The sequence below is a fragment of the Taudactylus pleione genome, unplaced genomic scaffold (assembly GCF_031769625.1).
Source record: "Taudactylus pleione unplaced genomic scaffold, aTauple2 ptg000320l, whole genome shotgun sequence".
Classification (NCBI taxonomy): domain Eukaryota; kingdom Metazoa; phylum Chordata; class Amphibia; order Anura; family Myobatrachidae; genus Taudactylus; species Taudactylus pleione.
Genome location: NW_028284721.1, coordinates 1,441,060 through 1,458,469, shown reverse-complemented (window position 1 = coordinate 1,458,469; position 17,410 = coordinate 1,441,060). Strand labels below are relative to the sequence as shown.

Sequence of the window (17,410 nt, the reverse complement as noted above, 5' to 3'; positions counted from 1 at the left end):
CTGGGGGTTTTCCAGCTCTGTGGTGCGTACCATGTTACGAGCTCGGAAACCGTCTTCCGCGAGGATATACCATCGCGTGTGGCATACGTTCTTCCAGTGGTGTCGACCGAGAGGTTATGCACCGCGGGAGTTTCGTCTGTCTCGGATTCTCGCCTTCCTGCAAGCGGGACTAGATCATGGGCTTCGCCTTGCTTCTTTGAAGGTACAGGTTTCGGCCCTATCTGTCTGGTTTCACCGTAGGATTGCTACAATCCCGGATGTGCGCACCTTTATGCAAGGTTTTCTCCGTATTCAGCCGCCCTTTGTTCCACCTGTGGCGCCTTGGGATTTGGCTGTGGTCCTGAGGGCTCTCCAAGGACCGCCGTTTGAACCACTGGGCTCAGTGGATATTAAATGGCTAACAGCTAAGACTGTTTTCCTTCTGGCCGTTGCTTCAGCCAGACGTGTTTCTGAGTTAGGGGCTCTTTCTTGTAGACCCCCTTTCTTGGTTTTTCATGGGAACAGGGCAGTGCTCCGCACTCGGCCCGAGTTTCTTCCCAAAGTTGTTTCCCAGTTTCATGTTAACGAGGAAATAGTTGTTCCGGCCTTTAACTCACCGGGTCTTTCCGTGGGTGAGGCCTCTTTGGATGTTGTGCGGGCCTTAAGGACTTATGTTGACCGCACTTCTTTGTTTAGGAAGTCGGACGCTTTGTTGTCCTCTATGGCTTCTGTAAAAAGGGTTGGCCTGCTTCAAAGCAAACTTTGGCAGCCTGGATCCGTATGGCTATTTCTGAAGCTTATCTTCATGAAGGCCTACCGGTCCCTCCTTCTCTGAAGGCTCATTCCACTAGGTCTGTGGGTCCTTCGTGGGCAGCTCGACGTGGTGCCTCGGCAGTTCAGATCTGCAAGGCTGCTACGTGGTCTTCTGTCCATACCTTCGTGAGGTATTACAGGTTTGACACCTTCGCCTCTCAGGATGCTTCCTTCGGGCGGCGGATTCTCCTTTCTGCACAGGAGCGTCCCCACCCTTAAAGGATACTGCTTTGGGACATCCCCAAGGTATCCTGTGGATACCCTATGGACCCTGAAGTAGAAAATATGAGATATGGTAAGAACTTACCCTTGTTATCTCTATTTCTACGAAGTCCATAGGGTTCCACAGGACTCCCGCCCTGTCGCACCTGTGCTGCAGATGGGCTTTGCTCTGGTCACCGGTTTTCCGTCTCCCTCTGGTGAGAATGTGATTCTTGTATGTGTCCAGATCTTTGTTCTCTCTCTTCCTTCTCCTCCTCCGGCCTATGGCTTGGTAACTAACTGAGGTGCCTTGGCCCGGGGGCGGGGTATAGGAGGGGGACCTAGTGCATCCTGGGAGGCTGAAAGCTTAACTCTATGGTGCCCTGCGACTGACGTCACACCTATACCCCAAGGTATCCTGTGGAACCCTATGGACTTCGTAGAAATAGAGATAACAAGGGTAAGTTCTTACCATATCTCATATTTTATCTCTTACATTTTTTATTATTTCACTGCTGTGGTCATGTCTGGTGGGAGTCGCTTTTCCTTCCCAAGAGCAGCCAGACAGATATGACTTCCATGCGCAGATCTCCTTCCTAAACACTTTGTAATAGTTTGAGGGGTGGTATTTCTGAGAAGATTATTGTCAGGGTCATTGGTTTGTCTTGCAGGTTTTACCATCTCTTATTTCATTGGTTGCAGCAGTCCTACTTGCCTATTATTACCTGTTGTTGTCACGGAGGATGGCATCTTTTCCTGGCATCTGTAAAGTTATCTAAAAAGTAATTCCAAATTTGTGTTTTGGTACAGTCAGACGCCCTATGCGCAGTTCTCCAGGTCAGCTGAAACGTGCACGCCTATGGGTTGTTATACCGATCTGGCATAGTCGAAGCCTATTGCTGAGGTTTCAGATCTAGCCTTAGGTCAGTGCCAGTCCTGGTTTTAAATATAGGGCCATATTCAATTAGGTGCGAAAAGCCGTTTTCGGCGATAAAGTTTCACAAGTGACGTCATTTCGACATGCGAAAAGTTTCCTCCTTATTCAATTCCGGAGACTTGTCGCCGGTGCGGAAACTCAATGCAATGGAACCGGCTAAAAAGTTTCGCCTATGAATAGGTGTCGAAAAAAAGTGCAGAATTGGGGTTTTGGGGTGCAAACTTCGGAAAACCCCCCCTGCACCCTTGAGACAGTCCCCCAAAGGTAAACTGCGTTAAAAAATACTTTAGTTCGCCCCAAAAAAGCACTTTCATTTTGGGGGCGGAAAAGTCCAAAGTTGGGGGACAAATTTAAAAACAAGTGAAAAAGACTCCAGTGAAGGTCCCCAAGTATGGGGCAGGTTTTTTAAGTTTGCAGGTGCTTGCAGCAGGTGGATTTTTAACTTTTTTTACAACTTCACTTTAGCAAATTTTAAATATGCTAGCACCCATTTTCGTGTACCCCAAATTTGCTGGGACTACTTATATTCTGCAAAAACTATAAATGCTATTCTTCACCACTTCTGCAAAGACGCTAATTAGTAGCTATTGAGGGCATTTAAGTACCCCAAATACCTTTAGCGGGCCTATTCGGGGGTGTCTATAGTGATCCCCAATGTCAGTGCATATTTTGGGGGGTGTCAGGCTGATTTCCCCAAATCTGACAGCACTCTTCGCCTGTTTGCATATCGTCGGGTGCCGTTTTCGACGTTTTCTAATTGAATACGGGCATAAGCGGGGACCCGCGATACTTTTCCGCATGGAAAACCAGCGATGACGGTGAAAAGTCAGGCATGCGAAAAGTACGGGACTTTTCACACCTAATTGAATAAGCCACATGGGGGGGAAAATCTGATGTGGCATAGGGTCTCCTGGCTGTGGCATTACACCCCAGTCAGTTTGGGTCCAAGCTGGTTTTAAATATAGAGGGACCCCTACGGGTCTCCACGTCCAAAGCATTAACAACTTTATTACATACACCTACCACACTCTCACACATACTTACCTGTTGCCCTTCGTTCTGTCCCCTTGTCCTGTAGAATCCACTGGGAGTACCTGGGGAAAACAAAATGCTCTCCTCCTTCCTGGCGCCGGTCTCAGTAGCATCCCTGGCACAAAAACAAACTGCAACCTGGACCAGATACTTACATTAGCGGTGTATGTGTGTGACCACATACACCATTAACTGGCTCATGACTGCTCTGTGTGAACTAACTGTAGAGTGGATGCTAATTGTCTCCGACTCCTGACTGACTGACCAGCCCACATGGGAACTGTCAGGAGCCAGAGGCAATCAGTGGCCGCTTTACAGCCGCTGATTGGCTGCCGGCTCCTGACCGTTCACACTGAGCAGTCAGGAGCCGGTAAGCGGTGTATGTGACCGCACACCTACACCGCTACTGTATGTGTCTGGTCTGGGTTGGGGTTTGTTTTTTTGCCAAGACCCGGGGATGCTACGGAGACCGGCTCCAGGAAGGAGGTGAGTATTGTGGGAATTTTTTTTCATGTACTGCCAGTGGATTCTACTTGGAGAAGCGGATTGAGCGACGGCCTTTAGGTAAGTATGTGTGAGTGTGGTAGGTGTATGTAATAAAGTTTTACTTTCTATGCTGTGTGAGTGTTGTGGGTATTTAACTATATTTATTTTACAGTGGGGGTATGGGTGCCGGCTACCTGTAGTTCCACTGTAAAATACAATAGTTTTGAACTATTTCCCACATTACCCCTGTACCCACAGCCCAGGGGTGTGGGGAAGAGTCCTGGGCTTCAGCTTAAGCCACCTCCCCTGAGATCCCCGGCTCTAGGCTGACCGGATTCGGGTGTTAATGCTTTGGCCGTGGAGACCTGGTGATAGGTGATGGTGACAGGATACCTTGGGGTATAGGTGATGACGTCAGGTATCGGGCACCATAGAGTTAAGCTTTCAGCCTCCCAGGATGCACTAGGGTCCCCCCTCCTATACCCCGAGCCAAGGTATCTCAGTTTTGTTTGGTGCCAGGCCGGAGTCGGATGCACCTGCTAGAGGGGGGCTTAGAATAGCCCCTGAAGTTTTCTTCATTGCAGCTGTGGCTGCACATCTGGAAGTACAGCATGGACAGTCAATACTGACCCCCGGCCCGCCTTCCAAACGGGGCGAGCTGTCAATCAACATCGACAGCTCGCCCCCTTTGGAAAGAGACCCGATACGACCAGCGCTGTCGGTCGTAGCGGGTCTCACGCATGCGCACGAGGGAGCCGGCTACCTCGTGCGCATGCGCACTGGCAAACCATCGAGGCGGCTGTGCGGTCGTAGACCGTTACGGCCGCCTCTGAATAAGCTCCTCTGTGTCTGTGTAGTTGAGTATCAGCGCTGATAGTGCAGGATTTATTTTTCTGTGCATTGTATGTGACTGTGCTAGCGCTGCTGCCTGTACTTTTAATTTCTTACTGTCAGCCTTATCAATGTCCCTGTTCTTTCTGCTAAAGCCCTTGCGGTGCGGTGCTTGCAGGGTGGTCTCTCGCTATACTAACGAGTGTTGGTGAGAGAGGTCACATACTTACCATCATGTCTGAGAGTGACTTTCCTCTCCAGCTTCAGTGTACTACGTGTAAAGTACCTATAGCGGAGGGGGAGGGTAGCGCGGAGGGGCTATGCCGGCAGTGTTATTTATTGGCGCGGCCAATTACTGTCACAGCACTGGTACAGGAGCCACCCTGGGCTTGTTTCGCCAAAGTACTTACAACCCTGGTGGGCCAGGTAGCTCCGCAGCCTGCGTTCTCACAGATGGGATTGTCCCAGCAATCAGTGGTGTCGTCACCCATGCAGGGTTTCCCGAGGCAATTGATGGTACCCCACAGTCTCCCTATTTCCCCTTCCCAGGTCTCTCAGGAGCCGGTGTGGGTTAATTCCCTGACTAGTTCTGTACAGCACTTGTCGGATGTGTTACAAGGGGAGTCTGTGTTGCGGCCACATAAGAGGCCGGTGGCGTCTCTGTCTGCTCCTTATGAGGATGACGACGTGACGTCTGATGATGGGGAGATTCTGGATCTTTCGGACCGGGAACCTCTCTGTACTAAGGAGGCGGACGCTAGGTCCAAGGTGTATATTCCTGGACTTATTCGGGCAGTCCGCACAGCTTTGGTGATTGAGGACGAAGATCCTCTGCTGTCCAAATCTAAATATGCCTTTTTTAAGGATATTAAGGGTGACGCCACAGTGTTTCCTCTTTCGGGTCAATTGGTGGACCATTTAGAGGAGGTGTGGAAACAGCCTGGCAAACGGTACCAGCCGCAGAGGCGTTTGGCGGTGGCTTATCCGTTCGCGGAAAATTATTTTTCTAAGTGGGAATCCCCTCCACAGGTGGATTCTCATGTGACACGCCTAGTCCGTAGTGCCACATTGCCCATGCCATCCATGTCTTCCCTAAAGGATGCTACGGACCACAAGGTGGAGATCTGCCTAGTCCGTTTATTCCCTTGCGGTGGGGGGGGGGGGGGCAGCTAGGCCGGCTATGGCCATTTATTGGGTTGCCAGAGCTATGGAGCGCTGGGCTGACACTTTGGAGGCGTCCTTCGATTCCGACTGTTGGGCTGAACAGACGGAGTTGATCGGCAATCTCCGGGATTCGGCCACTTATATCAACGAAGCGGATATCAGTACCCTGGTCGTCTCGGATTTCTTCGGCAGCTGTAGCTGCTTGTCGCTTCTTATGGTTGCGATCTTGGAAGGCAGACGCTGATTGCAAAAAGGGCTTGGAAGCGTTGCCTTTTAATGGAGAAGTTCTATTTGGTCCGGACCTGGACAAAATTGTAGCCACACTGGCGGCAGCCAAATCGGCATGTCTCCCGTCTGCTGCAGTTTCTTCCGGTTCAGGTACGTCGTCCTTTCGGCCTTATAGGGCCCAGGGTAGGCTAAAAGCACAGTCCTTTCCCCGACAGGCTGGCCCCAAAAAATCGTCCAAGCCCCGGAAGCAGGCCTTGAGTACCAGACGTCCGACCCCTAAGCCAGATGACAAGCCTGCGGCCTGACAGTCCGGGCCTCTCTTTGGGGGATCCCAAAGTGGGAGGCCGCCTGCTGCAGTTCACCCGGTGTTGGTCAATCACCACGACAGACACTTGGGTTCTCGAGGTGGTTTCTCACGGGTACGCCCTCTCCTTCCGACACAGACCCCCGTCTCGATTCTTCACCACGGGTCTGCCATCAGACCGGAACAAAGCCTTGGAACTGCAGAAGGTCTTGCACACTATGCTCCAGGCTGGAGTTATAGTGCCTGTTCCATTCTCCCAGAGGGGCCAGGGTTTCTATTCCAATCTCTTTTTGGTGCAGAAACCCAATGGGTCGTATCGTCCGATACTCAACCTCAAAGCTCTCAACAAGTCTTTGCGGGTGCCGAAGTTTCGGATGGAGACACTACGGTCCATCATTCTGGCGCTGGAACCTGGGGACTACATGGTGTCGTTGGACACACAGGACGCTTACCTGCATGTCCCTATTCTTTTACTCCATCAACAGTTCCTCAGGTTTGCAATCCGCAACGACCACTTTCAGTTCCGGGCGTTACCTTTTGGCCTGGCGACAGCACCACGTGTTTTCACCAAGGTGATGGGGGTCATGGCGGCTTCCCTGCGGCTGCAGGGAGTCCGCATGTTATCCTACTTGGACGACCTTCTCTTGGTGGCAGGATCTCCAGAGCTACTTCTACGTCACTTGGACCTGACCATTGCGGTACTGCAATGGCACGGCTGGTTAATAAACTGGCAGAAGTCCACCCTGATCCCGTCTCAGCGCATTCTGCACCTTGGAGCCTTCTTGGACTCCGGACAGCAAAGGATCTTTGTGACGGGGGAAAAGATCTCTGCCTTGCAGTTGAGGGTGCGCAGTTGTCTGCAGAGCCGCCGGGTGTCTCTGCACTCGGCGATGAGGTTACTGGGCTCCATGGTGTCTGTATTCGACATGGTGGAATATGCCCAGTTTCACTCCAGACCTCTGCAGCACCTGATCCTGTCCAAATGGAATGGACTGCCTCAGACTCTAAAATCCCAGACGATGGTGCTCATTCCGGAGGTTCGCCTGTCCGTAGCCTGGTGGTTGCAGACGACCCATCTCAACAAGGGTCGTCCGTTCTGGGTGGCTAATTGGGTCCTGTTGACAACGCACGCCAGTCTTCGGGGCTGGGGAGCAGTCTCTGGTCCACACTTGTTCCAGGGCAGGTGGACTCAGGCAGAAACAGAGCTTCCAATAAACATTTTGGAGCTCCGCGCGGTGTTCAATGCTCTCCAGCAGGCACATCGGGTTCTCCAAGGTCACCCAGTGCAGGTCCAGTCGGACAACGCTACCACCGTGGCCTACATAAATCGGCAGGGAGGAACCCGAAGTCGGGCGGCTCTCGTAGAGGTGTCCCGAATTCTGGTATGGGCGGAAAGCAATCTCCCGGCCATATCAGCAGTATTCATCCCGGGAGTGCTAAACTGGGAGGCGGACTTTCTCAGTCGCCAGGACGTTCATCCGGGGGAATGGTCCCTGCACCCGGACGTTTTTCAACTGCTGGTGGACAAGTGGGGTCTTCCAGAGATCGACCTCATGGTGTCCCGGCACAACAACAAGCTGCCGGTGTACGGGTCTCGCACAAGAGACGAAAAGGCGTCTCTGGTGGATGCTCTGTCCGTCTGGTGGACGTTCCGGTTCGCTTATCTGTTTCCTCCGTTTTCCCTTCCGCGGGTAATCCGGAAATTCAAACAGGAAGGAGGGACGCTTCTGTTGATAGCTCCCGCATGGCCCAGACGGCACTGGTTCTCAGACCTTCAGGGTCTGTCCGTGGACAGTCGTCTGCGGTTGCCGCTATGACCGGACCTACTGTCACAGGGTCCCTGTCTTCACCCGGACCTGACTCAGCTGTCTTTGACGGCGTGGCTGTTGAGATGGCCATGTTAAGGTCCAGGGGGTTTTCCAGCTCTGTAGTGCGAACCATGCTAAGAGCTCGGAAACCGTCTTCCGTGAGAATATACCATCGTGTGTGGCATACGTTCTTCCAGTGGTGTCGACCGAGAGGTTATGCACCTCGGGAATTTCGTCTGTCTAGAGTACTAGCCTTCCTACAAGCGGGTCTGGACCATGGGCTTCGCCTTGCTTCTTTGAAGGTGCAGGTTTCTGCCCTGTCTGTCTGATTGGTACAATCCCTGATGTGCGCACCTTTATGCAAGGTGTTCTGCGAATTCAGCTGCCTTTTGTTCCACCTGTGGCGCCTTGGGACTTGGCTGTGGTCCTGAGGGCTCTCCAGGGACCGCCGTTTGAACCACTGGGCTCAGTGGATCTTAAATGGCTAACAGCTAAGACTGTTTTCCTTCTGGCCATAGCTTCGCCCAGACGTGTTTTTGATTTAGGGGCTCTCTCCCCCTTTCTTGATTTTTCATGGGAACAGGGCAGTGCTACGCACTCGTCCTGAATTTCTTCCCAAAGTTGTTTCCCGGTTTCATATTAACGAAGAAATCGTTGTGCCGGCTTTTAACTCACCTGTCCTTTCAGTGGGTGAGGCCACTTTGGATGTTGTGCGGGCCTTAAGGACTTAGTTGACCGCACTTCTTCATTTAGGAAGTCGGACGCCTTGTTTGTCCTCTATGGCTTCCGTAAAAAGGGTTGGCCTGCTTCAAAGCAAACTTTGGCAGCTTGGATCCCTATGGCGATTTCAGAAGCTTATCTTCATGAAGGCTTGCTGGTTCCACCTTCTGTGAGGGCTCATTCCACTAGGTCTGTGGGTCCTTTGTGGGCAGCTCGACGTGGTGATTCTGCAGTCCAGATCTGCAAGGCGGCAACGTGGTCTTCTGTCCATACCTTCGTGAGGTATTACAGGTTTGACACCTTCGCCTCTCAGGATGCTTCCTTCGGGTGGCGGATTCTCCTTTCTGCACAGGAGCGTCCCCACCCTTAAAGGATACTGCTTTGGGACATCCCCAAGGTATCCTGTGGATACCCTATGGACCCTGAAGTAGAAAATATGAGATATGGTAAGAACTTACCTTTGTTATCTCTATTTCTACGAAGTCCATAGGGTTCCACAGGACTCCCGCCCTGTCGCACCTGTGCTGCAGATGGGCTTTGCTCTGGTCACCGGTTTTTCCGTCTCCCTCTGGTGAGAATGTGATTCTTGTGTGTGTCCAGATCTTTTTTCTCTCTCTACCTCCTCCTCCTCCTCCGGCCTATGGCTTGGTACGTAACTGAGATGCCTTGGCTCGGGGGCGGGGTATAGGAGGGGGGACCCTAGTGCATCCTAGGAGCCTGAAAACCTAACTCTATGGTGCCCGATGCCTGACGTCATCACCTATACCCCAAGGTATCCTGTGGAACCCTATGGACTTCGTAAAAATAGAGATAACAAAGGTAAGTTCTTACCATATCTCATATATTTTTGAATAATTTAGATTAGGTATACATGCAGAAACATACACGAATCACACTGATCTGTGTATGTTTCTGCCAAACTCGCAGATCAGAAGGTGGAGTGTTTGAAACTTTAAATTATCAGCGAGTTTGTTACAATTTCACCCAAGATTGTAATCTCGATTCTTGGTAAATTCCAGAGTTGTATCTTTTACATGAAAAGTACTTCCTAGTTTGGCCGATGGTGAGTTGATTTAAGTTTGATATCTTGCCCCAGTTTTACCAGTGAAAAGAGAGAAATCTCACCCGAGTTTACCTTTAGTAAATTTGCGAGTTGAAAAAAATGCCTAAACTCACCTGAGATTGCAATCTCGACCAAACTTGAATCTTAGTAAAGTCCCTGCTCTGATTCAGTCTTGGGTGGTATAAGACTCCGAATGCTCCTCTCAGGGGGGTAGAGTAGGTGGCTAAGAATTCAGACATTGAGAATTCTTTGTTTTTTTGAGAAGGATACCGCCTAGGAATCAGTGTGTGTATTTTGATCTACTACAGGCTGTGTCAATAGCTAAACATTCAGGAACGCTAAGTTTCTGAAGTTCCTGACACTACTTTATTTAAAAGGAAGGCAAAACATTCCCTCCTTCCCATCAGTTGGAAAATTTGCTGTGTGTGGCATGGAACAAGCTATAATATAAGATCCAGAACCCATTGATAGTAGTCCGCCCCAGATGGATTTGGAGAAATGGACAAGTATCACAAATCCTGTTTTATATAATGAAATCATTTCTTGGGGGCCACATGGGGCTTTGGTTTGAAAAAAGGAGACTTATGTTGCTTACCTGTTAAGTCTGTCTTCGACTCCATAGGGGGCATGGATGACACTGGGGCATAGCCTGGAGAGGAGAGTCTGGGCACCAAATAGTTAATTGAAAATACCCACAAGCCCAGGATCCTCTCCTCTATTTAGTTTGCAAGCCCACGGCACTAGCGAGGCAGAGCAGAAGGAAGTCCGGCACACACTCAGAACCATACAACAATGGACAGTACAGCCTGACAGGTCACCAAGGAAATATACCCTGGCAGTCAGGTGCATCAGGGTGGGCGCCCTGTGCCCCCTATGGAGAAAAGAGACTTAACAGGTAAGCAACATTTAGTCTCCTTTTCTTCTTCCTCCACTAGGGGGCACAGGGATGACACTGGGACATCCCAAAGCTGTCTCCTTATGGGTGGGGAAGCTCCTTGGCAACAGTAAGCACAGAACTTTGAATGCCGCGTCCGAGTACGCAAAAGTATCAAATGCGCAAAAGCGGATGAATGTATAGGCAGTCGACCATGTGGGAGCCTTACAGAGCTGTTCGACAGAAGCCCCACAGCGCGCTGCCCAAGAAGTTCCCACTCACTGGATGGAATGGGACGTCACCATGGCAGGGGTAGGAAGCTTAGCCTAGGAGTAAGCCTGGCAAATGGTGAGGTGGAGCCAGCGGGCCAAGGTATGCTTAGTAGCCGGCCAGCCCCTCTTATGAACGTCGTATAAGACGAACAGAGAATTCTACTTGCGAATATCTCTGGTCCGTTTGACATAAAGCCAGAGAGCCCTCACCACATCTAAGGAAGCTTTCAGCTGAGAAGAATCTGAAGTCTGGAAAGTAGATACCACAATTTCTTGATTTATGTGGAAGCGTGACACCACCATGGGAAGTAGCCCATACGAGTCCGCAGCACAGCCTGGAATGAACAGAAGATAAGGAACATGAAAGTGCGCTCAAATCCGACACCCTCCACTCAAGCATGGATTTCACTAAAACCTAGACTGTAAGTGTGCCTTGAGGACCGTGATTAGGAACCCCTAAAGTGTCAGCTTCCGCTATTGCAGCCAGAAAAGCACTCTGGTTGCGCACGTGGAGGGCCGACTGAGAATCCAAGAAGGCGCTTGAAGTCCTTCCTTACAGGAGACATTCTGTTCGGTCCGGATTTGGACAAGATAGTGGCCACTTTGGCGGCATCCAAGTCTGCATTTTTAACATCAGTTACCGCTCCCAGACCTAGGACTGTAGTCTCTCGTTCCTTTCGGATTAGCGAACCCCTAATCTTAGTGTCAGCTTCCGCTTTTGCAGCCAGAAGAGCACTCATGACCACTTCAGGGATATAGGAAGCTGCCTCCCTAACATGCCCCACCAAAAATACTAGGTCACCCCTATGACTGCCCAAGCTGACGCTGTCCTCTAAAGCATCCGCCCAGTGACCAATAGCTTTAGCCACCCAGGCCAAAGCCAGGGCAGGACGAGCCAGAGCACTTGCGTTAACATAAATGGACTTCAGAAAATGTTCTAACTTTCTATCCCCGGGATTCTTGAAAGATGCATTATTGGGGTTAGGAGGCAGGGACGACCTCATAAGACTAGTAATATGAGCGTCCACAGGGGGAGGAGACTCCCACTTAGCCCTGTCCACTGCTGGGAGAGGGTAAAAGGTAGCCATGCACTTGGACATTTGAAAACGTCTATTGGGGTGCGACTATGCCTCCGCTAAAAGATCCTCTAGCTGCGCTGAAGACGGAAATTCCATTACTGTTTTTCTTCTGTCTTTTGAAGGCAGTTGCTTTAGATCTAGGAGGCTGCTCGGCATCCTCCACAAGGAGAACAGCTTTTACCGCTCTAACAATAACCTCTACATCTACTGGAGACAAAGCCTCCTCAGGGACTGAAGACTTTTCAACGTCAGAGGTAATAGCACTCGCTTCCCCATCTGAGGATCCTTTTGAGTCCGACGCTCCCCCAGATAGTGTAGGCAAGCTCTCGCGTGGCGCAGGCCTACGTCTGGGAGCCCTATTTTTATCCAACATTTGCTGCAAAGATGTAGACACCTGATCTAGTTCCTGGACTGACTGAGAAAATGTCTGCATCCACAGTGTCGCTACCATAAGAAGCTGAGGCACCGCAGTAGGGACATGGGGCACTTAAGCGGCCATCCGGTCTACAAACTACAAACTGTGACTTTACCTGTGTTAATTTAGCCTCCCAAGCCGGATCCTGACTGGTTTCAGCGGTAGAGGTCGTGTGTTGCAGGACCGTAAAGCAAGTGTTGCAAATCATCATGTTGCCATTGTGCTCCAGGTCCTGAGGAGAGAGGACAACAAATTTTTTTTTAAAGGTGCACATCGCTGAAGTCTTATTTGTGGACATTGGGCCTGATTCAGTAAGGATTGCGATCACAATAGCGATTACGCACGCAGTCTCTCTGCGAAGATATGCTAATGATTGCAGTCGCAATGCTTTCGCAGATTAACATAAGGACGCCCCCTTTACCTTACTTACATCTGTAATACTTAGTAATAATAGCGAAACCATCAGTAACCTCGAGTACCATCGCAGCCTCATGCACACTTGCAAGGTCTGGCCTTACTCAGGAATTGTTAACTTCAGCGCACGCAGTGAAAGCCCAAGTTGCGTATGGCTAATTTATGCACGCCCCAGTAATTGCGTGCAAACGCACTGGCACGCCTGTGTTTCGCCTGCCTGCATGGAGTCCCTTACCTTTTCCACGTGAAGCGCCGTCTGCGACAGCAGCTTCGGTGTGAGGAGTCTGCGGCCGAAGTCACTGATCCATTAGTCAGTGCTGTGGCGCAACAGTGGGGGCGTCCTATAGGACACCTTACACTGCCCACTCAGAAAAAGAAATTAAGTTTAAATAAATAAAATGCGGGCCCCCCTGAAAATGGTGACCAACTCCTGCCGGCGCCAAACTCAAACTGAGGTCCAGTGGCTGGGGATGGGGAATAGAGGAGAGAGCCTGGGCTTGTGGGTATTTCCAATTCACTATTTGGTGCCCAGACTCTCCTCTCCAGGCTATTCCCCAGTGTCATCCCTGTGCCCCCTTAGTGAAGGAAGAATAGCTGGCTTGCGGTCAGGCGAAGGTTAGGAGATGCAGAAAGTACCTGCATTCCTTGCCAAGCCTTTATACCCCAAGGTCCCAATGTACTTGCATTTAAAGGATTTAATGTAAGTATAGAAGTCTTCATTTATTTTGTTGGCAAATAGGATTGGCTTTCTGTGGGGGGTTTTATTGTTCCTTCTTTGTTAGCCGTAATCTTTATATGTAACAGCTTTGTCCATGCCGGAGGCGCAGAGCCCCCTAACCAGAGGTTGTGTGTCTCGTGTTGTGTAGGAGGTGCAGACCGAGCTGGTGATGTTCATTCTGTTGCGGCTGGCGGAGGACGTGGTCACTTTCCGAAATCTCCCCACCATGCGGCGTAAAGATATACAAACCACCATGACCAAGAACATGGACAAGCTCTTCACCTTCATGCTCAACCTCCTGGGGGACTGCGTTTTTCAGTACAAGCAGCTGGTATGAGCTATGTTTGTGTATTACTTCTATACCAGTCATTCCATTGGCTGGAATCCCAGCCAGGATGTCATGTTTACATTAGTGCTAAATAAACCCAACTTTCAGATAGGTGATGCTCTTTATTAGTAAATGTAATAAAGGTTCTTCAGATCTCACTGTCTTTCATGTTATAATTCGGGAATGATTTGTTTTGCCTCACACATGTCCTGTGTTTGTATTTTGTTGCAGAAAATTGACCTCGCTCAGAAAGACCAGGTGAGTGACTAATGGGAATGAGGAATCTGATCACTAGAGAATGTCTACTTGGATGATCCTTACTTCCTTTGCTCCTCCTGATAATCTTAACTAAAAACAATCCATTAAAGCGTGAAATGTTAATGAGTTAAATTAAGGCGAAGACTGTGAAAAGGTGTTTACCCCAGTCACCGCCGCATTCTCTGCCTTCATGCGGAGTACGTCATTGTATCTTTGTTCAGTTGTCATAATAATCTTTGTACTGGCTTTATATTAAATTGTCTATACCCAGGCGGTTCTGTTCACATTCTGTGTAAGACATCGCAGTTTGGTTGCTAAATATTTATCCTGAAATGTGTGTTAACAATCAATGCAAAGATTACCTCTTAGTTCTTCTTTATCCTTATTAACATTGTTTATTTTCAAACTGTAGCAGAACGTTGTACTATTGCTGTAACCCACAGAATGTCATCTCCCCCCTACCCCCACCCCTGTCCATCTCGCTAATCATTCTGCCCCCTCTAACTTTCATGCTGGTCTCTTCCCTGATCTCTCCGCTCTGTGTCTCCTCCACTCTCGCTTCTCTGTTGCCGTTCCTCTTCCACACTCTTACCTCCCCCTCCTCTGTCCCACCGATCTATTCTCCGTTTTCCTCCCTGGTTGGTCTCTCACTTGTACCCCTACTCTTGGCCAGTGCCAGGAAAAGTGCCGCGTGGCATTGGCGACTCTGAACACTTTGGCTGGATACATTGACTGGGTGCATATCAATCACATCACTGCTCAGGACTGCAAGTTGCTGGAGATGCTTTGTGTGCTGCTCAGTGAGGAAGAGTTGCAAGTGGAGGCTGCGGAGGCGCTGCTTATCGCCGTCAGCAGGAAGGTGAGTCCATGAGGGAGGAGTGAGGCAGTGCGATATGGGAAGTTATGGTAAGACTGGTATGTAATAGTCATGGGAAGTGTATGGAATTTGTGTACCGGGTGTGGATGCTTGTAACGGTATCTAGTAGTGGGGGTGGTTCCATTTGGTACCCTCTAGCAGGAAAATCCACATTGCAGATTTCAGTCTGTTTCTTGCTTCGTCCTATTATCACAACATTAGTGATTAATGAGTTGTGGATTTTAAAACAAAGACTGATGGTGTCTGGAGAACGTAACCTTGGGTTTGTTGTTTGCACAGGGAAGGCTCGATCACCGGACTCCCCTCCTTATCTTGTTCGGAGATTTTCCCATGAACTATATCGTCACGGCTGCGCAGTGAGTATGAATCCGCACGCAGATCCTAATCCCGATACACTTAATTCCGGTCTCCTTAGTACGCTGCGTTTTACGGCACTCCACCACCTAAAAGCGCATTTCGCTACTATTACAACCCGTCGATATACATGGCTGGCACTTTGCTGTTTGGCTTATTTGAGCCTTTTTTTTATTTTTTATAATGAGTAGTTAATTGGTCACTTTGATAAGTGCTTGTTGTAATGAGGGTACTTTTGACGAACCATCACCGCAACAATATGCTGTTGTGAGAATGATAACCGTGGTGCTATTGGTCATCCAATCTGGGGGACACTTAAACAGCAGAGGGCACTGTGCTCATCCTAGGTGTCGCATGCACAAGCTATGGGGGGACAAACTGACCAGTAACTCCTATGGGGAACTCTGTCACATTTACTCAGATCACTCAGCAGACATCACTTGGTTAAACATTTCTAATCGATACACTAAACCTGGACTTGTTTTGTGAATTTACCTACTCCCCTTCCCCCCCCACCCCAGGTTGGCACACGAAGAGGGGCTACAAGAGAAGCGCTATGTGTTTCTGAAGAGGTTGTGCCAGGTCCTGTGCGCGATCAGCAGCCAGTTATGTGCTCTGACTGTGGTAAGAATGGCGTTGCATTTCCTGGGTTGTGCTCTAGCCACCGTACAATAATCCTCTATTTCCATTTTACTCTTTTGCAATCCTACATGTATCTGTTATCTCCCTAATCAGCCAAGTGGAGATGGAGATGGGGATGGGGGGGGGGGGGGGAGAAACACACACAAAATGTATGGAGTGTTACGACTCCATTAATCTGGTGTCTTTTTCCTGTCTTGGCTGAGTAAGCTGTGTGTGTGTGTGTATAGTGACGAGGGGGTGAGGGAGTGCATATCGACACACAGTGGCCTGATTCTCAGTCGTACCAAAAGTGGCTGTAGTTGTGGGCAACTGTGGAAGCATGCCCCTCCGACAACATGCCCATGCCCCTCCCACAAGACTCAAGATCTGTCCCACTCAGAATTAGCTCCCAGTGCATGAAGTCCTTTCCGAGTACAGGCTGCTGGGAGACCTGTTACAGCATGGAAAACCGCGGAACTGCTCTCTGCTAAACACTAAGGGCCGTATTCAATTGCCGGCGAAAAGTCCAGGACTTTTTGCCTGCCGGACTTTCCGCCTACATGGCGTGTTTTTGGAGAAAACACTTTCCGTGCGCCCTATTCAATTCCAAAGGACACGAAAATGCGTCACGGCGAATCTCAAACAGGCGAAAAGTGCTGTCAGATTTGGGGAAATCAGCCTGACACCCCCCAAAAGAAGCACTGACATGGGGGAACACACTAGATACCCCCGAATAGCCCTGCTGAAGGTATTTAGGGTGCTTAAATGCTCTCAATTGCTGCTATTTAGCGTCTTTGCACAAGTGGTGAAGAATAGCATTTAGCAGGTTTTTTTTGGCCAAAAAAAGTAGTCTCAGCAAATTTGGGGTATATGAAAATGGGAGTAAGCATGGTTAAAAGTCCCTAAAGTGAAGTTTTAAAACAATGCACCTTCAGCAAGCACCTGCAATCAAAAAAACTGCTTGGTCTTACTTGGGAGACCCCCTGGAGTCTATTTTGCTAGTTTTTAACTTTGTCCCCCAACTTTGTTTTTTTTTTCGCCCCCAAAACGAAAGTATTTTGTGGGGGTTATCTAAAGTAATTTTTTTTTACTTTTTTTGATGAAGTTTACCTCTAGGAGACTGTACCAAGGCTGCAAGTGTGTCCCCGCAAATTAGCACCCCAAACCACCAATTCTGCACTTTTTTCCGCCACCATTCAGAGGCGAATCTTTTCCGCTGGTTACAAGGCGCAGACTTTTCGCACCGGCGCAGACTTTTCGAACCGGCGAAAAGTCTTTGCAATTGAATACGGGGAGAAGTTTCCTCCTGGCGAAATTACGTCATTGGCGGAAACTTTTTGCCGGCAATTGAATACGGCCCTTAATGTGGATTCACAGACCCTGCTTTTATGGAGCCTGAGCCTGATCACCCATTCTAGTGAGCCCCTGGTTAGGGATGCTTTCTACAAGTCACTTCTGCCACCAATGAGGATTTAGATACCATGTCATCCTTTTGCCTTTGGGAGTCCTTGCATTCTCTTGATCCTAATTGGCTAGTGATCTGGTAAACTGCATTCTCTGCAGTATGGCACCGGCATTTTTAAACAATCTATTAGTCCCTTATGCCACTGGGTCAAGCTCCTGTGGGTGGCCGG

At 49.5% G+C, this 17,410-nt stretch overlaps 1 protein-coding gene across 1 annotated transcript in view; it reads left to right on the top strand.

Moving 5' to 3' along the window:
- XPO5 (exportin 5) overlaps positions 1–17,410 on the top strand; it is a 78,253-nt gene that overhangs the window by 24,421 nt on the left and 36,422 nt on the right. Inside the window, exons 5-9 of the mRNA XM_088442998.1 lie at positions 13,487–13,669; positions 13,898–13,924; positions 14,598–14,783; positions 15,081–15,157; positions 15,677–15,779. Coding sequence (XP_088299124.1) covers positions 13,487–13,669; positions 13,898–13,924; positions 14,598–14,783; positions 15,081–15,157; positions 15,677–15,779 — 576 coding nt within the window. The remainder of the gene's footprint in view (positions 1–13,486; positions 13,670–13,897; positions 13,925–14,597; positions 14,784–15,080; positions 15,158–15,676; positions 15,780–17,410) is intronic.